The sequence below is a fragment of the Chelonoidis abingdonii genome, chromosome 1 (assembly GCF_003597395.2).
Source record: "Chelonoidis abingdonii isolate Lonesome George chromosome 1, CheloAbing_2.0, whole genome shotgun sequence".
Taxonomy (NCBI): domain Eukaryota; kingdom Metazoa; phylum Chordata; order Testudines; family Testudinidae; genus Chelonoidis; species Chelonoidis abingdonii.
This window is the reverse complement of record NC_133769.1, coordinates 519,645-539,923: the sequence shown is the minus strand read 5'-3', so window position 1 is coordinate 539,923 and position 20,279 is coordinate 519,645. Positions and strand designations below refer to the sequence as shown.

General features: G+C 57.5%; 1 protein-coding gene across 1 annotated transcript in view; it reads left to right on the top strand.

Annotated features, from left to right (window-relative positions):
• KCP (kielin cysteine rich BMP regulator) overlaps positions 1-20,279 on the top strand; it is a 63,763-nt gene that overhangs the window by 22,034 nt on the left and 21,450 nt on the right. Inside the window, 7 exon segments of the mRNA XM_075063427.1 lie at positions 11,964-12,146; positions 12,577-12,747; positions 12,902-13,078; positions 15,359-15,441; positions 15,592-15,765; positions 16,255-16,437; positions 19,764-20,034. Coding sequence (XP_074919528.1) covers positions 11,964-12,146; positions 12,577-12,747; positions 12,902-13,078; positions 15,359-15,441; positions 15,592-15,765; positions 16,255-16,437; positions 19,764-20,034 — 1,242 coding nt within the window.

Here is a 20,279-nt window from a genome sequence, read left to right as displayed (position 1 = left end):
GCGCGGGCTAGCGTGGCGTAGTTTCCGTTGGCACGTGCAGTGGCGCGGCAGGGTCCGGGTCGTAGATTGTGTGCGTGTGTGGTAGGAGACGGCCCCGTAAAGGCGCAGACGGGGCTCTGGTGGGAGAAGAGAGGCAGTGGGGGTGGCCGGGGATAGAGGGCCGCCCACAGGGCAGGACCCAGGCGCAGTGGAGGGGGGACCCAGTTCAGTCCAGTCATATGACCCGGGTGGATGGTCGAAGGCTCGGCGGGGTGGGGCTTGTGGGGGGTTTTTATGGATAGCTCGTTTTAGTGCCTTGGCCTTGATTCGACCCTCTGTGTTTTGGGGCAGTGGTATCCAGCCTGACTCCTGAGCACCCCCACCCGACTTTGTTAAACCATCAGAGAAAAACTTGCCGAGGCGTGAAGGTGTGTTCGGACACTCTGACCCTCTGACAAGGTGCAGATTAGACATCGTCTATTGATCGATGAAAGCAGCTTGATCCTGGTCACTCTGCCTGAAGCTGCGAAGGAGCTTCTCTTTGTACGAATGGAGACCTGAACCCACTGATTTGGAAAGACGCGAGAGCTGGGTCTGAGATCCTGCGTCCAGGATGCTAAGGCACTATGCCTGCACACCCGCTAGCCTTTCGACATATCGAGGTATGAATCCTTAATTTGTATCACATTGAGCCGCCTGAGTTGCACTTGGCTCCCTGGAATGATATACACTGAGGTGATGTCCTTTGTCTAGGTAACGACCGTCGCCTTTACTATAAAACAAATCTAGTTGTTTCCCTGAACTTGCATTTTCTCTACAAAATCCCTCCTCCCGTCTGTCGTGTTTGATGCTCAGATTTTTTTTTTTCCACTGGCAGCAGTTGCATGGACTCCCTCTTCTCCTGGTCTGATCGTGCTGGGAATCTGCCTGTTCCAGCCTCACGGACCCTCAGGTGACACCACACCTGGAACCCGGCCGTTCAGCTCTGTGAGTGGTTGAGCCTTCCCTCTGTTTTCCTTATCGACGTAGGATTACCTTTATACTGTTGTTCTTTGGTTTCGTTCCTTGTGTTATCATAGTATTCATAAATACTGTACTGGTTTAGCTGTTGTTCTCTCTCTCTGGGCTGAACTTTAATTTTTGTTTTTTAGAGTTCCCTTCCTCTGCAGCACTTGCTTCTTCCTACCTACGCTAAGTCCCTGCGTGCCGCTCTGTGGGTTTGTTATCAAGCAAGGTTTCACCGAATTGGTGTGTGGGATAGGATGTTGTGGCTGGGCACATAAGGGTGAAAGCTTGAAAAATTGCTGTTGACCCGTCCATGGACGCCGCGGAGGGGTCAGCTTGAAAGTGTGTTCATCCAGCCGTGGTCCAGGGACATTCAAGGGTCAGCTTAGCAGTGCTGGTTTGACCGGTCCGCTCGACTTTGCCTCTCGTGTTAGGTGCTGTGGGCCTTCGTGGTGCTTCATGTTTGCTGGAGACCCGCCCCGGGAACTTAGATCACTGCGGGATCGCCATTGGCGGGAAGTGGACTGGAGAGATGAGCTCATACAAAACACACGTGACACATGCGTTACATATAGGGAGTACGATTGCCCTGTCCCCAGAAGATTACAGGGCTAGCGCTGTAAGTTGGATGCAAAAGCAAAAGATATCCGTGGCTATAAGACATACAGCGTTGGAGTTGAAAGCTTCGTGGTGTACCCACTTCGTAATGTTGCTCCCCAGAAAAGTGACCCCTTTTAAATGGCTCCCCAAGTTGCGCATGTGGGTAAGGTGCTAACCGGTTGTGAGCTCATCCTTGGGGCATTTGGATTGGCTGTAATCGTTGACAGATTGGTCCTGCTTTGAGCAGGGGTTGGACTTCCTCTCTGATGGGCCTTTGCCAGGCCTGAGGTTCTAGATTTCTATCTGTATTGAACTTTTTTGTTTGAACCAGGTCCTGTTGGCCCATCTCTGTGCGGGGCGTAAATACGTGTCTGCCTAGACAAGTTATTGGTTGCTCGGTTTAGGACTGTGCTATCTGGGGCGGGATCCTTTTTATTTGAGGTGATTGCATTATTGGTCGGTATTCTGTCTGATTCACTTGTCTGCTTCTGGGAACACCGCAGCCGTTTGCCTCAGCTCGCCGAGTCTGTCTTGAGTGGCCATGAAGGCCTCAGCTACACATTGCCATTAGAGGGCAGTACGCTCTTGTATCAGCTCAGCACGGCAGGCAGGGCCGGCCCTAGATGGACCGCTTAAGGTTTTTTTTTCTGTGCTGGTGATGTGCATTCTAGGGAACAAGGCAGAAAAGACCTACTGTCCGGCCATAAAAACCGCTTTGCGCATTCCATTTTGTTTCATCCTGTTTCTTATCTTCTGGGGCTTTGTCTTCACTGGTTGGAGCTCGACAAGGACTGTGCCATACATACCGCAATAGGGTGTTCAGGAGATTCGATTTGACTGCATTATTCCACTGCTACAAAGCCTGAACTAGAACTTTGCCTTGTTATGGATTGATCCCTCAGTTAACCATGTTAGCTCTCATCTTCTCTACTTTTCTTTTGATGATGGAAAGATGAGATGGAGCTAATTGGTTAACTGGATCCTTCCTTACAGATGATGCAAATTTTCTTCGTTCGGTCTTGTCGCCGTGGTGGATACTGCAGGTTCAATCGGTCTCGTGGACATCCCTGCTGGGATGGGTGATCTATCAGTCCCTTGTGCAGACACCCTAGCTTCGTTTGTAGCAGTCACTCAGAGATAAGAAACTGAGTGGCAATGAGCTGCTGCGCGGATTTTTTTATGGTCTCTTATGCAGGTGGCCTCTTTCTTTGTTCCTAGGAACCTTATCCGCAATGCAAGACAAAACCTTGTTCTGTTCCATGAGGGCCCTGCCTGCCGTGCTGCAGTGATACAGAGCGTACTGCTCTCTCTAGATGGGCAATTGTTGTGCTGAGGCCTTCATGGCCAGTCAAGCGACTTCGGCGAGCTGAGGCAACGTCTGCCGTGTCTCCCAGACAGCCAGGACAAGTTAATACGACAGATACGAGCCATATTGCATACCTTCAATTACAAGGTATCCGCCCCAGATAGCACGTCTAACCAGCAACCAATAACTTTGTCTTAGGCAGACACGTATTTTACGCCTCCACAGAGTTGGTGCCAACAGGACCTGTTCACAGACAAAAGTCTCTGATAGAATCTAGAACCTCAGGCCTGGAGGCCCATCGAGCAGGTTAGTCCAACCCTGCTCAAAGCAGGACCAATCTGTAACGATTTACAGCCAATCCCAATGCCCCAGGATGAGTCACAACTGGTTTCAGCTGTACCACATTTGTCAGTTCAACTTGGGGAGTGGCCATTTATTAAGGGTCACTTTCTCGGGAAAGCCATTGACGAAGTGGGTATTCCCACGAAGCTTTACTCCACGTTGTATTCTATGCCACAGATCTTTTTGCTTTTGCGATCCGAACTACACGCTACCTCTGACATTTTTCTGGGGACAAGGGAATCGTATATGCAATATGTAACGCTGTGTCCGGTGTGTTTTTGTAGAGCTCTACTCTCCAGTGCCACTATCCCATGGCGATCCGCGGACTAGGTTCTGGGGCTGGGTTTCTCAGGCCCAAACCGCGAGCACACACCCCCACCATACACACAGCATCCGCTCGGACGGGTCATACCGCTGTCAGTGACCTTAATGTTCCCTGAGATCCTGGGCTGATGAAGCAGCATTTCAGCTGACGCTCTTATCTGCCCCTGGGCTTCCTGGCTGGGCCCGCATTTTCGTGTTACCCTCTTGTGTCCAGCGTTCGCCATCCCTATCCACTTCAACACAACTTTACTGGTAGTCACTGTTGTGAGCAACCCCAGTGTTCTGCGGGCATGCAGGGATCTTTGCTTAGGTGAGAAGCGCTGCTGCCAGAGTGATGGGGGCGCTAAACACAAAGGTCAGTTCAGCAGAGAGCGAGAAGCAGCAGTTACCTCAATGTTATTTAGAATACTGTTGATACCTACACCGAACCTACCAAGTACATACCTTATTACAGGGTAATACTACGGTCGAAAGGACACAGGGGGGGGGTTCCCCACTCCAGAGCTTGACTGGCGGTTCAGGTGGTGGTGGTCTGTGCGGGTCCTGCGGCTGAGACCGCAGTCCCCGGCCCGATCAGCCGGGAGATGGCGTTCCGTGCAATTGATGCTGTTTCGGTTCTGGCATTCAGACACTGACTAGACGGGAGTGATTTTCTTGTAAGAATCTTGTCCGGGGCATAAGATTGTATAGGTAGGCTGAGCGTTTTTCTTTAGTCGACCAAAAGGAGTGGATCATCTTGGTTGTGGTGATGATTTCTTCAGGAGTCCCATGCACTACGCTTCCTTTTGGATTCATAAGGATTCTGTCCTAGATTGGTCTATATTTGCTAGCTTGGGGTTGCAAGTATGTTCCTTGATCAATCTGAGCAGATTCTTGTTGCAGTTTGCGTCTCTTGTTTTGTCCGATTCGTGTGGTTTTGGTTTTCCATTCTGTATGCTATTGGTGTCTCCTTCCTCTTTCTGCAGATCAGCTGGGGCTATTCTTCATTCTGTATGCTACTAGGATGTCTTATCTTGTCCCTTTCAGGGGGTCTAGGTGTGTCTCCCTTCTGGCTCTCGGCAAGTTTTTTTTCTTGATGGTTCTGTGTTACAAGGGCTTGGGTGGGCGGTGTCTTTCGATGGTCAGCTGATACTGCACCCTGGTTCCCAAGCCGAGGTGTCTGGTATCGGCCAATGGCACATCCTGAGCTTTCCCTATTATCATGTCACCCCCCCCACTTGCTCTCAGCTCCCGTCCGCGCTCTGCCTCCCAGCCTGGTCATTGATGGCTGAGTTGGGGTTCCCTTCCTCCTGACCTGGGCTGGTGTTGGGTGTCGGCTTTCCCGGCCCTCCCCACCTGCCCTTCTCCTTCCACGAGCCCGTTGTCTGCCTTTTTGGGGTTATCTACAGACACGCAGGCCTTTCTACGACCTGCGGAGCTCATTGCCGCCCTGCTTGTGCCAACGGGCACGTCACCTGCAGCGCAGCCTTGCGCCCCCGTTCTCTTGACCCCCCTGCGCAGGATGTGCGTCCTGTTGAGGTCCCAAGTCCCTGCTGGGCCCCTCGGCCCCCCTGGGCCCCCTGAACTCCTTGCTGTTGCTCCCCACGTCGCCCTGGGGTCCCCCGCCTCGGCTCTGACCACCCCTCGTGGGTGGCTGCTGCGCTTTGCGGTACCCCGGTCCCCTTATTCTGGCCCCTGACCCCACTGTGGCTCCCAAGTGCCCCGTAGGGTCCCCTGCGGGACTGCTGCTGGTCCTGTAACGGAGCCTCGAGTCTCATGCTGGGCCCCCAAGCTCCTGAGGCCCCTGCTTCTGCTCCCCGCCTCGCGACGTGCTCTACACAGGAACCTTCCAGCCCTGGCCGCAGCGTCTTGACTCGCCCTGCTTCAGTGCCCGCGTCGCCATCGCCCCTCTGTCCCAGGCTCCGTTACAGGGAGAGTGCCTTGGGGAGCAGTTCCGGACCCACGGAGACGGTTGGCGTGTCTGCCTCTGGGAGGGCGCTCTCTGCCCCCGGGTTGCCGCTGCCTCTTGTGCCCTTCCTGCCGGGGGCGTGTCGTGCTGCGTCTGCGAGGTGGGTGAGCGTGGAATGTGGGCGGGCAGGTGGGCTCCGCCAGCGGTGTGCCGGGCTGGGGGTGGCGTTCAGTCCCTGGGTGTCTTGGGCTCTCACCCCCCCCAGCGGTCCTGGCTTCGGTTTTCCCTCTGTCAACCCCCCAGGTACTGCGATACGCTGGGCCCGGGGTTCCATTCATGGCCAGAGTTCCGACCCCAGGCCGCCTTGCGGCATGACCCCCTGCCTCCTGGCTTCAATCACGCGTGACCAAGCGTCCTGCGACCGCCAGCTTTCGTGCCTCACGTCCCCCGGTCCGGTCTCCTGATGTGCCAGGGTGAGGCTAGGGGAGGGTGGGAACCATGCAGGCCACACTCTCCCCCGGGCTGTGGGAGGGCTCGCGCTTGTTCACGTGAGGGTACGGCCGGGCCCAGTCGCTGGTATGCCGCTCACTGCGCCTCGCCCGCCTGCTAGCCAGCCTGGGCTCCGCAGTTGCTCGTCTCACCTGCAGCCCCTGCTGTTCTAGCTCTGCCCCCTCCCAGCCACTGGTGGCTCCTCATCCGATTCGCAGCCCTCCTACCAGCCCACCCAGCTCTGCCCTCCCCAGCCCCATTGTGCCCTCTGCGCTGCCCGCTTGGCGACGCGTGAGGCCGGGGAGCCCTCGTGGTCCAGCATTTCCGCATTCCTCCGGCACACAGGCGGCCTGCCAGTACTGGCAGGGTGGTTTGGCCATTCCGTGACGTGGCAGAGCGGAGGGGAGGGTGGCCCAGTTGGTTAGGTCGGATGTGGGTGAGGATGGCGGTTTTACTCCGCTCTGCTGCCGATGTTCTTGATTGACCTTGGCAGTTCTGGGCTATCTCGCCTGGGCGTCACGGACGCCAGGCTGGCTCCCCCTCAACCCTCCCCAGAGAGCCTGAAGTGACGCCAACCCCTGCCCCCTCCCCCTCGGTGGGCCTGGCGTGGCGCCCCTGCCTCCCATTCCCCCTGATGGACCTGGGTACGCCCCCTGCCCCTCCCCCCCCCCGGGGAGGCTGGGTGCGCCGCCCTTTCCCCCCTGGTGGGCCTGGGTGACCAGCCCTGCCCTTCTCCCCACCGCGGAGCCTGAACTCTCAGCCCCTGCCCTCCGCGGAGCCTGAAGCGCCGCCGGCCCGGTCTGGCTCCCCGGAGAGCTGAGGCGACCCGCCCTGTCCCCCCGAGTGGAGCTAGCAAGGCAGGCACGGGTCTGGGGGTGTTGCTGCTCACGTCGGGAAGGTGCTGGGGGCTGGGGCGGGCAGCAGACCGGGCCCGTCTCCGAAAGGGCTGGGGGGCTTGGGATTGCAGTTTGGCCGATGTGGATTTGGCGGGACCCGTTGAGGTGCAATTCAGGACCAATTTTGCTCAAACGTGGCCAGTCAAGCGCCAAGGCTGGAGGTTTCTCCACTCTAAGCAAACAACGCCGACAAAAATGACTTCGGTTTCCCCACTTGGTAACCACAGTCAACAAGCAATTTCATTAGACACTCGATCTCCAGGATCCCGACCGCCCACCGTATGGGATGAATGGTTATGTAAACCCAACCCGTAAGAAAACGGTTTCTCGGTCCCAAAGACCCGCCTCCCGCCAGTAATTACACATCAGTCTTACACAATCACGTGTTGCCATCCTTTGGATCTAAATCTAAATTGTTATCTAGGGAGATGAGATGAGAGCTAGATGTTAATGGGGAATCTTACATCGTGATGGCAATTCTTCGTCAGGTCATGTTAGCGTGTGGAGTGAAACTGCAGGTTTCATCGGTCTCTGGAGAAATCCCCAGCTGGGATGGGTCATCGGTCCTTTTCGAGCTTCAGTCTATAGAGCAAAATCTCGAGGTTGAGCAGGATTGAAGACAAGAGTGGATGAGGTCCTCCGCCTCTCTCTGTTTCTACGTGTAGCATCTTTGTTCTTCTGTGCGCAAGTTACGCGATGGAGGCTGGTCGTGAATGGGACGTCCTGACCTGCTGAGATTTACAGGCGATTGCCTTCTCTCACTAAGGTCATTGTGTTGTAGTATATGGTCCTTACTGGGCCATCGTATAGCAGAGCTAACCCACTTGTCGGATTCGTTCCCGTACCGCAGTTTGACAATCCAGGCGCTACGCCCATCATAGCGTTCAACTCAAAATGCTCTTGGACCTCAAACAGGGTGTGTGACCGGAACTCCCGTTCACTGGTCTTGAACCTTATATGCCCTTTAATAGATGTGCCTCCGGACCTTGGTTGCACCCATGTTGTTATTTGGTCCCGTTTAATCATCCGTCGAGTTGGAGGGACGTTTTGGATGTGGGGGGTTGGTTCTCCCCTCATGTTTTTCCTCCCTCGGTGCCAGGCTGCCCTGTCAGGGCCAGACTTTGTGGTGGAGAGCTTCCCAGCCCCGACGGGCGTGCGGCAGTGTCCTGCCTGGTCGTTGGCAGGCCTGTGAGGCATGGAGCTGGCACCGGGTTGGGTTGTGCCAGGGGGATGGAGCCGAGGGAGCGGTGGGCACTAGTCGGTCTCGCTGGCGGGCCTGCCCCTCCTGCGTGCCCTGCCTCGTGCAGCGGGGAGGTGTCCTGCGGGCCTCTGGGCCCTGCTGGAGGTGGTGCCGCACCCGCGTGGGCCTTTGCACTTGCCGCGTGTGGTGACGGCTTCAGCTTCCCGGCAGCGGCATGCGCATGGAGGCAGTTCCGACCCTGTGCCTGCCGCTTGTTCCTGCCTGACGTGGTGCCCGTGTCCCCGCTGAATGCCCGCCGCACTTGGGATGGGGCAAGCAGAACACCACCAGGTCGCTGGGATGAGGAGGTCGCGGTCTGCGTCCAACTCGTGCTGGGGTGCTGAGTCACCCCGGGCTGGCCGCACTGTCTGTCCTGGCCTGTCCTGGCGGAGCCGGGGCCAGTATGCCACATACAGGCAGGCTTGCTCAGTACGGCAGTTCTCCAAGCCAGTGCTACTGTGCCTGGGCCAACCTGAGTGCCAGGGGGCCCCTGAACTAACCTTCCCACAGGTTTCCGCGCTGGCCTGGCCCTGCCTGCTTGTGGGTCGGGGGCTTGATTGCCCAGGGATGGGCTGGTGGTCGGGGGGCTTTCGTAATTGTGCAGCCGGAGCCTGCAGCGTCGTGCGGCGCTTTGGTCCCGCGTCTGGGCCGTTGTCGTAGTGTTGGCTCCTGCCGAACCTGTTTTGCCGTGCTCCGGCCGTGCTGCCCCTCATGCTCCGTGCGCGGCCGTTCCCGGGCCTCTCGAGGCCAGGACACTTCGCCGGGGGGCCCGTCCTGCACCTGCTAGGGCTGTGTGGTCGCCCGACGGTGCACCTGGCACTCATCGCCCCAACTCTACGGATAGTCCCCTCGCCCTGCCTGTACACTGGATCCCCGACACCTCAGTTCTTTCCCCTCCGACTTGCGGGTGTGCCTGTGGTGAGCCAGTGAGGTTCCTTCAGTCGGTGCACTGCACAAGGGGGTCTCTTCCTTGGTGATCTAAAGGTTTATTCATAAAAGGAAAAAGATAGAGATGAGAGCTAGAATTGGTTAACTGGGATCAATTCCATACAGTGATGGCAAAGTTCTTAGTTCAGGCTTGTAGCAGTGGTGGAATAAACTGCAGGTTCAAATCAAGTCTCTGGAACATCCCCTGCTGGGATGGGTCATCAGTCCCTTGTGCAGAGCTTCAGTTTGTAGCAAAGTCCCTCCAGAGATAAGAAACAGGATTGAAGACAAAATGGAGATGCTGCAGCGGTTTTTTATGGTCTCTTATCAGGTGGCCTCTTTCTTTGTTCCCTAGACATTCATCCAGCACATGGCAAGAAAAAAACCTTAGTTCTGTCCATAGGCAGGGCCCTGCCTGCCTTGCTGAGTGACAAGGCGTATCTGCCTTCTCTCAATGGGGCAATTGTGTAGCTGATGGTCCTTCATGGGCCACCAAGCAGGCTAGGCAGAGCTGAGGCCAAACTGTCTGCGGTGTCTCCCAGAAGCATGGCACAAGTTTGAAATACAGACAGGATAGAGCCAATATTCATAACTCTAAATACAAAAGTGATATCTGCCCCCAGATAGCACAGTCAGAACCAGCCAACCATAACTTTGTCTTAGGCACCTTATTTGACCCCCTTCATATGAGATTTGGTGCCACTACAGGACCTTGGTTGCAACAATGATCTATATGGTCACAGGTCATATTAGAATCCTAGAACCTCAGGCCTGGAAGGGCCCTCAGGAGGTATCTAGTCCAACCCCCTGCTCAAAGCAGGACCAATTGTCAGACAGATTTTTACAGCCAGATCCCTAAATGGCCCCTCAAGGATTGAGCTCACAACCTTGGGTTTAGCAGGCTGTTACCACATTTGCTCATTACTTTGGGGAATGCTCATTTATTTGGGTCACTTTTCTGGGGAAAGCAACATCTGACGAAGTGGGTATTCACCCACGAAAGCTCATACTCCAAAACGTCTGTTAGTCTGTAAGGTGCCACAGGATTCTTTTTGCTTTTGTAGATCCAGACTAACACGGCTACCCCTCTGATACTTTTCTGGGGAAGGGGATTCTGTAATTCTATCAATGTACTGCTTGTGTCACGTGTGTTTTTGTATGGAGCTCTACTTCTCCCTTCCACAAGTCCCCTCCCAATGGAGCGATCCTGCAGGACCTAGGTTCCCTGGGGCTGGGTTTCTCCAGNAGATCCAGACTAACACGGCTACCCCTCTGATACTTTTCTGGGGAAGGGGATTCTGTAATTCTATCAATGTACTGCTTGTGTCACGTGTGTTTTTGTATGGAGCTCTACTTCTCCCTTCCACAAGTCCCCTCCCAATGGAGCGATCCTGCAGGACCTAGGTTCCCTGGGGCTGGGTTTCTCCAGTCCCAAAACCAGATGAGCACACACCCACCCACACATACACTAACAGAGCAAGTCCGAGCGGACCGGGTCAACCAGCACTGTCAAGCTGACCCCTTATATGTCCCTGGACTCACTGGGCTGGATGAAGCAGCACTTTCAAGCTGACTCTCCTTATATGCCCCTGGGCTCCATGGACTGGGTCAAACAGCATTTTCAAGCTGTTACCCTTATGTGTCCCAGCTTCAGCACATCCCTATCCCCACCTTCACAACACAATTGTACTGGTAGTAACCTGCTTGATGAGCAAACCCCACAGTATTCTGGGCACTGCAGGGATCTTTAGCTTAGGTAGAAGAAGCGCTGCTGCAGAGTGAATGGGGGAAGCTAAAAACACAAAAGAGTAAAGTTCAGCCAGAGAGAGAGAAGCAACCAGCTTAACCATACAAGTTATTTATTGAATACTAGTGATAACTACACAAGGAACCTAAACCAAAGTAACATACATTATTAAAGGGTAATACCTACGGTCGAAAGGAAAACAGAGGGGGGAGAGGGGTCTCACCCACTCCATGAGGCTTGAACTGGTCGGGGTTCCCAGGTGGTGGTGGTCACTGAGGGTCCTGAGGGCTGGAGACAGGCAGAGTCCCCAGCACGATCAGCCAGGAGAAGATGGAGTCCCAGTGCAACTGATGCCTAGTTTGGATCTGAGCATCAGAACACTGACTAGACGGTGAGTAGGGATTTTTGTAGAGAAAATACAATTGTTCAAGGGAGAACAATAGATTTGTTTATAGGTAAGGCTGAGCGTTTTCTTTAGCCTAGACAAAAGGAGCTGATCACTCTTGGCTATGGGGTGATGATTTCTTCCAGGGAGCTCACAGTGCAACTAGGCGGCTTCACTATTTGGATATCAATTAAGGATTCATTACTAGAATTGGTCTGATAATTGCTGAGCTGGGTGTGTGCAGGCATATGTTCATTAGCATCTGGAGCAGAGATTCTCATGATGCAGTGCTTCTCTGCTTTTTCTGGTCCCAGAATTCAGTGTGGTTCTTGGTTCTCCATTCTGTATGCAAATTGAGATGTCTTCCTGTCCCATCTTTCATGCAGATGAGGCTAGGGGAGTCATCTGCTCTCCATTCTGTATGCTAATAGAGATGTCTTAATCTTGTCACCCTTGTCAGGAGGGGTCTAGGTGTGTCCTAACACCCTTCACTGCTCTCGGCAAGTTTTTTTCTCTGATGGGTTTTGGTTTAAACAAAGGCTGGGGGTGGGGGGTGTCTTTCATGAGTCAGGCTGGATACTGCACCCTGGTTCCCCAAGAACACAGAGGTGTCTGGTATCAAGGCCAATGCACAAATCACTGAGCTATCCCTATTAATAATGTCACCCCCCCACAATGCTCCTCACTCCCAGTCCGCAGCCTCCTGCCATCCCAGCCCTGGGTCATTGATTGGACTGAGACTTGGGGGTTCCCTTCCCTCCTGCCCTGGGCTGTGCCTGTGGGTGTCGGGCCCTCTATCCCCGGCACCCCCCCAACTGCCCCTTTCTCCTCCCAGAGCCCCCGTCTGGCTGCCTTTATGCGGGCGTCTCCTACCAGCACACGCAGCAATTCTACGACCCCTCGGACTCCTGCCGCCACTGCATCTGTGCCAACGGGACCGTCACCTGCCAGCGCCAGCCTTGCGCCCCCGTTCTCTGCACCCACCCCCTGCAGCAGGACTGCTGCCGTTCCTGTGACGGTACCCCCCAAGTCCCCTGCTGGGCCCCCTGATCCCCCCACTGGGCCCCCTGAACTTCCTGCTGTGCTCCCCAAGTCCCCCCATGGGGTCCCCCAGCCTCGGCCCTCTGCACCCACCCCCTGTGGTGGGACTGCTGCCGCTCCTGTGACGGTACCCCCCGAGTCCCCTACTGGGCCCCCTGAACCCCCTGCTGGGCTCCCCAAGTGCCCCCGTGGGGTCCCCCCTGCGGCAGGACTGCTGCTGCTCCTGTAACGGTAGCCCCTCGAGTCTCCTGCTGGGCCCCCCAAGCTCCCTGCAGCCCCATGCTCTGCTCCCCCCTGCAGCAGGACAGCTGCCTCCTACAACAGGAACACCTTCCCACAGCCCCTGCCCCACGTCTCTGCTCCTGCCCTGCTCTCGTGCCCGGTGCCATCGCCCACTCTGTCCCCAGGCTGCCTGTACCAGGGGAAGGAGCTGCCCAATGGGGAGCAGTTCCCGGACCCCACGGAGCCGTGCCGTGTCTGCACCTGCTGGGAGGGCAGCATCTCCTGCCAGCCCAGGGTCTGCCCGCTGCTCCAGTGCCCCTTCCCTGCCCGGGGGCCGTGCTGCCAGGTCTGCGAAGGTGGGTTGAGCGTGGGGTGTGGGCAGAGGCCAGGCTGGGCTCCACCAGCCAGGGTGCCAGGGCTGGGGGGTGGGTCAGTCCCTGGGGAGTGTCTTGGGCTCTCACCCCCCCAGCAGCGCCTGGCATCGGGTTCACTCTGTCCAACCCCCCACAGGCTGCGAGTACCTGGGCAAGGGTTACCTTGATGGCCAGGAGTTCCCAGACCCCCAGGACGCCTGCAGCCACTGCACCTGCCTCCGTGGCTTCATCACTTGCACCAAGACGTCCTGCGACCCGCCAGGCTGTCGCCACCTCACCAGTCCCCCCGGCCAGTGCTGCCCTGTGTGCCAGGGTGAGTGGGGCTCAGGGGAGGGTGGGCACCACATGGCAAGGCCACACTCTGCCACCACCGGGCATGGCTGGGGAACCTCAGTCCTTGTTAAAGTGAAGGGGTACGGCCAGGGCCCCCCAGTCGCACTGGTGCCCCTCACTGCTGACCCTCAGCCCCCTGCTAGCCAGCCCTGGGCTCCCGCAGTGCCCTCAGTCTCAACCTGCAGCCTCCTGCTGTTCTAGCTCTGCCCCCTCCCAGCCCCACTGGTGCCCCTCACTCCTGACTCGCAGCCCCCTACCAGCCCAACCCAGCTCTGCCCCTCCCCAGCCCCACTGGTGCCCCTCATGCCTGACCAGCCTTGGGCAGAGCCGTGGGGCAGGGTGGAGCCAATCGATGGCTCCAGCTTTTCCATTCCTCACGGGCACCACAGGCAGGCCTGGACCAGTACTGGGCAGAGCTGGTTTGGCCATTCCCAGTGACGTGGCAGGAGCCGGGGAGGGAAGGGTGGCCCAGTGGTTAGGGCTCGTGTGGGGTGGAGGAGGCGGGTTTTACTCCCGCTCTGCTGCCGATGTCTTGCTTGACCCTGGGCAGGTTCTGGGCCTCAATCTCCGGCCTGGGCGTCACGACGCCAGGCTGGCCTCCCCCCTCACCACCCCTCCCCAGGAAGAGCCTGAAGTGACGCCAACCCCCTGCCCCCTCCCCCCCCGAGTGGAGCCTGGGGTGACGCCAGCCCCCGCCCCCTTCCCCCCCCTGAGTGGAGCCTGGGGTGGACACCAGGCCCCTGCCCCCTCCCCCTCACCGAGTGGAAGCCTAGGGGTGACGCCAGCCCCCTTCCCCCCTGAGTGGAGCCCTGGTGGTGACCCAGCCCCCTGCCCCTCCCCCCCCCGAGCGGAGCCTGAACCTACAATCAGCCCTCTGCCTCCCCCCAGCGAGCCTGAAGCGACGCCTGGCCCCCGGTCTGGCCGCCCCGAGCCAGAGCCTGAGGCGACACCTAAGCGCCCATGTCCTCCCCCGTGGAGCTGAGCAGAAGCCAGGACAGGCTGGGATCTGGGGTGTTGCTGGCTACTACGGCGGGAAGTGCTGGGCCTGGGCCCGGGCCACAGGATCGGGGCCAGATCTCCAAGGTGGGGGGCTTGGGATTCGGCAGTTTGTGACGATGTGGCTGCTGAGGGGACCCAGCTGAGAATGCCAATTCCGACAATTGCTCAAACAGGGCAGTACAGCCCAAGGCTGGGTTTCCCACTTCTAAGCAACAAACCAGCCAGACAAAATGACTTCGGTTTCACCCCACTGGCTACAAAGTCAACCACAAGTCACCCACAAGCAATTTCCTTAGACACTCCAGTCTCCCAGTCACCAACCAGTCCACACGTCCTGGGAGAATGAAGTTATGAAAACCACACCCAGTAAAAGAAAAAGGTTCTCTCGATCCAAAGGACCAAGCCCAGACCAGGTCAATATACACATCAGATCTTACCCAAAATCACGCTGTTGCCAATCCTTTAGAATCTAAAATCTAAAGGTTTATTCATAAAAGAAAAAAGATAGAGATGAGAGCTAGAATTGGTTAAATGGAATCAATTACATACAGTGATGGCAAAGTTCTTAGTTCAGGCTTGTAGCAGTGATGGAGTAACTGCAGGTTAAATCAAGTCTCTGAGAACATCCCCTGCTGGGATGGGTCATCAGTCCTTTGTGCAGAGCTTCAGCTTGTAGCAAAGTCCCTCCAGAGGTAAGAAGCAGGATTGAAGACAAGATGGAGATGAGGCCTCCGCCTATAATAGGCTTTTCCAGGTGTAAGAAACACTCTTTGTTCTTACTGTGAAAGTTACAGCAAAATGGAGTCTGCAGTCACATGGGCAAGTCCTGCACACCCTGTGAGTTACAAGGCGTATCTGCCTTCCTCTCAATGGGTCAATTGTGTAGCTAATGGTCCTTAATGGGCCATCAAGCAGGCTAGGCGAAGCTAAACACCAACTTGTCTGGGATGTTTCCCCAGTAAAACACGCACAGTTTTGAAATACAGGGCAGCATAAGCCATATTCATAGCTTCAACTACAAAGATGATATGGACATACAGACAGCCATAATCATAGCCAGTAACCCGTAACCTGGTCTTAGACACCTTATATGACCCCCTTTACATAGGATTTGGTGCCACTACAGGACCTTGGTTGCAACCCATGTTCTATATGGTCCCAGTTTATATCAATAACGTCACACGAGTGTATGGAGGGGACGTGGGATGTGGGGGGATGGTTCTCCCCCACCCTCAATGTCTTTCCTCCCCTCCGGTGCCAGGCTGCCACTTCCAGGGCCAGGACTTTGTGGATGGAGAGACCTTCCCAGCCCCCGGCGGGCGCTGCGAGCAGTGTCACTGCCTGGTACGTGGCAGGCCCTGTGGGCAGATGGAGCCTGGCACAGGGTTGGGGTTGTGCCAGGGGGATGGAGCCCGAGGGGAGCGGGGGAACTAGGCGGGGCTCAGCATGGCGGGGGACCTGCCCCCCTCACTGCCGTGCCCTGCCCTCTTGCAGCGGGGAGAGGTGTCCTGCGGGCCTCTGCCCTGCCCTGGGGTGACGTGCCCCCACCCGGCCGTGGGCCCCTGCGACTGCCGCGTGTGTGACGGCTGCAGCTTCCACGGGCGAGCATGCAGCAATGGAGAGCACTTCCCCGACCCCCATGATGCCTGCCGCCTCTGTTCCTGCCTGGTGAGTGCCCCGTGTCCACCGCTGAAATGCAGCCAGCACTGGGGAGGGGCCAAGCAGCAAACAACACCACCCGGTGCTGGGGATGGGGGTCGCAGTCCTGGCGCCAACCACCTCTGCTGGGGGTGCTAGAGTCACCCCAGGGCCTGGCCCAGCACTGTCCTGTCCTGGCACTGTCCTGGGCCAGGAGCCAGTGGGCCAGTAATAGCCACATACAGGCAGGGCCTTGGGCTCAGCTAAGGCAGTTTCTCCAACAGCACAGTGCCTACTAGTGCCACCCTGGAGCCAACACTGAGTGCCAGGAGAGGTGCCCCTGCAGAACTAACCCTTCCCCACAGGTTTCCCAGCGCTGGCCTGGCCCTGCCCTGCCTGTGGGCACCACGGGGGCTTGAGGCCCCAGGGATGGGCTGCTGGCTCGGGGGGGCTTTCAGTCACTTGCATGCCAGACCGGAAGCCCTGCCAGACGTGATGCCGGCGGCTCTTGTCCCGCAGGATGGCAGTGTGACGTGTGTGCCCGTGCCGTGCTTCCCTGCCCCCTGCCAGAACCCTGTTGCCGTGCCCGGCCAGTGCTGCCCCCAATGCTCCGGTGCCTGCCGTTACCAGGGCCACCTCTACGAGAGCGGGACCACCTTCCGCCCCCCGGGGGGGGACCCCTGCTCCACCTGCACCTGCCTGGTGAGTGAGTCCGCCCGCGGTGCCCACCTGCTCCACTCCACGCCCCCCAACCTCCACCCGGTTCCCCCTCCGACCCCTGCCCTGATACACCTGGATCCCCCCGACCCCCACTCAGTTCTCCCCTCCGACCCTGTGACGGTGCTGCCTGTGGGAGCCAGCTGAGGTCACTCAGTCAGGGTGAACTGCAACAAAACGGGGCAGACAAACCCCAGAAGCTGGTGGTTATTCCACTACATAGATTTACCAACCAGCACAAAACAGCTTCTGTAGTGCCTCACTGGTTACTTAGAAGTTTAAACCACGCGGTTCCCTTAAAGTGCCCAGCCTCAGGCCTCCGTCCAGACACACCTGTCAGATATGATGATGATTCCTGATAATCTTACTTCATCATATAAAAGAAAAGGTTCTTCCAATCCCAAAGGATCAGCCACACACCCAGGTTCAATTATAACTTAGATCTTACCCACAATACACGCTTATAGCCAATTCTTATTAACTAAGCTAAAATTTATTTCCGAAAAGAAAAGAGAGAGAGTGGTTGGTTAAAGATCCAGATACATACAGGACTTGAATTCAGTCTTCTTGCAGTTTAGATAACGAGCAGAGATGAGCTTGTAGTTGCCTAAAGTCTTTAGAAATAGTCATTAGGTTATAAGATCAATGTCATATTCAGGGATGCTCCAGTCAGTTGACTGGGATCTCATCCTTGGTGGCTTAAAGGTTTCCCCTCTGAAACCCAAAAGCAGATCTGAGACTGATAAGGATTCATGTCCGCAGGCTTCTTATACCGGTTCCAGCAGTCCTTTCGCTGAGAAAAACAATTAGGCTTAACTCCTTCTCCAAACATACCCTGGCAATTTAGCAATAGGGTAATTTATCCATTAAAACAGTTCGGATACACGGTTACCAACAACCTTCCCAGAGACAAGAGACAATATACACATTTCACTCAAGTATCATCTTAAATGCTATATTCCTTTCTTGCTCTTTGAATAAAAGCTCTAGCAAAAGACAAGGACTTGTTTGCTGGCATAACCAAGCCCTTGAGCAACCACCTCCCCTTCCACTCGTAACAATGCAGACCGTGCATTTCAAAGCCTCTTTCATTTACATATCTTCCTAATCAGTCCTTGAGTTCTACCCTTGGGTCAGGTCAGTTAATTTACTCTTGCTGGCCCTGTCACCTTTCCATGAGATTATTTATTCTATCATAACATCAACGGACCCCTGCCCCAATACAACCCTGATCCTCCGACCCACTCCACTGTTCTCCCTCCGACCGCTGCCCGATACACCCGATCCTCGACTCCGCTCCAGCTTCTCCCCTCCGACTCCCTGCCCCGATACACCCACGATCCCTCGGACCCCCCTAATTCTCCCCTCCGACCCCTGCCCCCATACACCCCGATCCCTCCGACCCCCGCTCAGTTCTCCCCTCCGACCCCTGCCCTGATACACCTGGATCCCCCCGACCCCCGCTCAGTTCTCCCCTCCGACCCCTGCCCTGATACACCCGGATCCCCCCGACCCCCGCTCAGTTCTTCCCTCCGACCCCTGCCCCGATATACCTGGATCCCCTGACCCCCGCTCAGTTCTTCCCTCCGACCCCTTCCCTGATACACCCGGATCCCCCCAACCCCCGCTCAGTTCTTCCCTCCGACCCCTGCCCCGATATACCTGGTTCCCCCAACCCCCGCTCAGTTCTCCCCTCCAACCCCTTCCCTGATACACCCGGATCCCCCCAACCCCTGCTGAGTTCTTCCCTCCGACCCCTGCCCCGATACACCCGGATCCCCCTGGCCTCCAGTCAGTTCTTCCCTCTGCCCCCTGCCCCGATGCACCCGGATCCCCTTGACCCCCGCTCAGTTCTTCCCTCTGACCGGATCCCCTTGACCCCCGCTTAGTTCTTCCCTCTGACCGGATCCCCCCGACCCCTGCTCACTTCTCCCCTCCATCCCCTGCCCTGATACACCCAGATCCCCCTGACCCCCGCTCAGTTCTTCCCTCTGACCGGATCCACCTGACCCCCACTCAGTTCTTTCCTCCAACCCCTGCCCTGATACACCTGGATCCCCCCAACCCCCGCTCAGTTCTTCCCTCCGACCCCTGCCCCGATATACCTGGATCCCCCGACCCCCGCTCAGTTCTCCCCTCCGACCCCTGCCCTGATACACCTGGATCCCCCTGACCCCCGCCCTGATACACCCGGATCTCCGCGACCCCCAGTCAGTTCTTCCCTCCGACCTCTGCCTGGATCCCCCCGACCCCCGCTCAGTTCTCCCCTCCGATCCTGCCCCGATATACCTGGATCTCCCTGACCCCCAGTCAGTTCTCCCCTCCGACCCCTGCCCCGATATACCTGGATCCCCCGACGCCCACTCAGTTCTTCCCTCCGATCCTGCCCCGATACACCTGGATCCCCCTGACCCCCAGTCAGTTCTCCCCTCCGACCCCTGCCCCGATATACCTGGATCCCCCGACGCCCACTCAGTTCTTCCCTCCGACCCCCGCCCTGATACACCCGGATCTCCGCGACCCCCAGTCAGTTCTTCCATCCGACCTCTGCCTGGATCCCCCCGACCCCCGCTCAGTTCTCCCCTCCGACCCCTGCCTCAATACACCCGGATCCCCCCGACCCCTGCTCAGTTTTTCCCTCCGACCCCTGCCCTGATACACCCGGATCCCCCCGACCCCCAGTCAGTTCTTCCCTCTGACCCCTGCCCTGATACACCTGGATTCCCCTGATCCCCGCCCTGATACACCCGGATCTCCCCAACCCCCAGTCAGTTCTTCCCTCCGACCCCCGCCCTGATACACCCGGATCCCCCCAACTCCCAGTCAGTTCTTCCCTCCGACCCCTGCCCCGATACACCCGGATCCCCCCGACCGCTGCTGAGTTCTCCCCTCTGACTCCCTTCCCACTCTGCCTGGATCCCCCTCATCTGACCCTCACCTCGATACCCCACAACCCTGATCCCTTGACTTCTGCTGGGTTCCCCCCCTCTGATCCCTGCCCCACTCTAGCCAGATCTGCCCTTTCTGACCCCCACCTGAATTCCCCCAGATTCCCCCTGCTCTGCCCGGATCCCTCTCCAAACCCCACTTGATTCCCTCCCTCCACCTCCTCGCCCCTGCTTAAACCCCCCCTCAACCGGTGCTCCACCCAGATTGACCCAATCCCTCCCCTGATCACTGCCGAGCTCCTCCCAGATCCCCCCCTCTTCCAGCCCTGTTCTTCTCAGACACCCCCAGCTGTCTCAGGTACCCCTCCCCCACCTTCCCTTGCAAGCCCCCTCCCGCAGCCTAACAGCTCCATGTGCCCGCAGGATGAAGCAGTGACGTGCCAGCGCGAGCCCTGCCTGCAGCAATGCACCCACCCCGTGCCACCTGCCGCCCCCTCCTGCTGCCCCGACTGCGACACCTGCCTCTTCGAGGGCCAGGAACTCACCAGCCACCAGGCTGTCACCCCACCCTCGGACCCCTGCCAGCGCTGCTACTGTCTGCATGGCAACGTGCTCTGCACCCCCGTCCTGTGTCCCGAGGCTGCCTGCACCAGCCCCGTCCGACGCCCGGGCCACTGCTGCCCTGAGTGTCCAGGTGAGGAGCCCACTGCCTCTCGGGGGGCCCCGCGCACATCACTGCCTCCTCCTGCCTTCCAGCTGCTGCTGCGGGCAGCTGGGCAGGTTCGGGGGCAGCAGAAGCCACAGAGGTGCCAGCTGATCTGCTTCCACTAGGGGCGCTCCTGGCAAGGCATAGCCCAGGGGATGGGAGAGAGCCGGGGGTGAGGGAGCAGGGTCAGGAGGTTGGGGGGAGGAGGGACACAGCCTAGCTGGGAGGTTGGG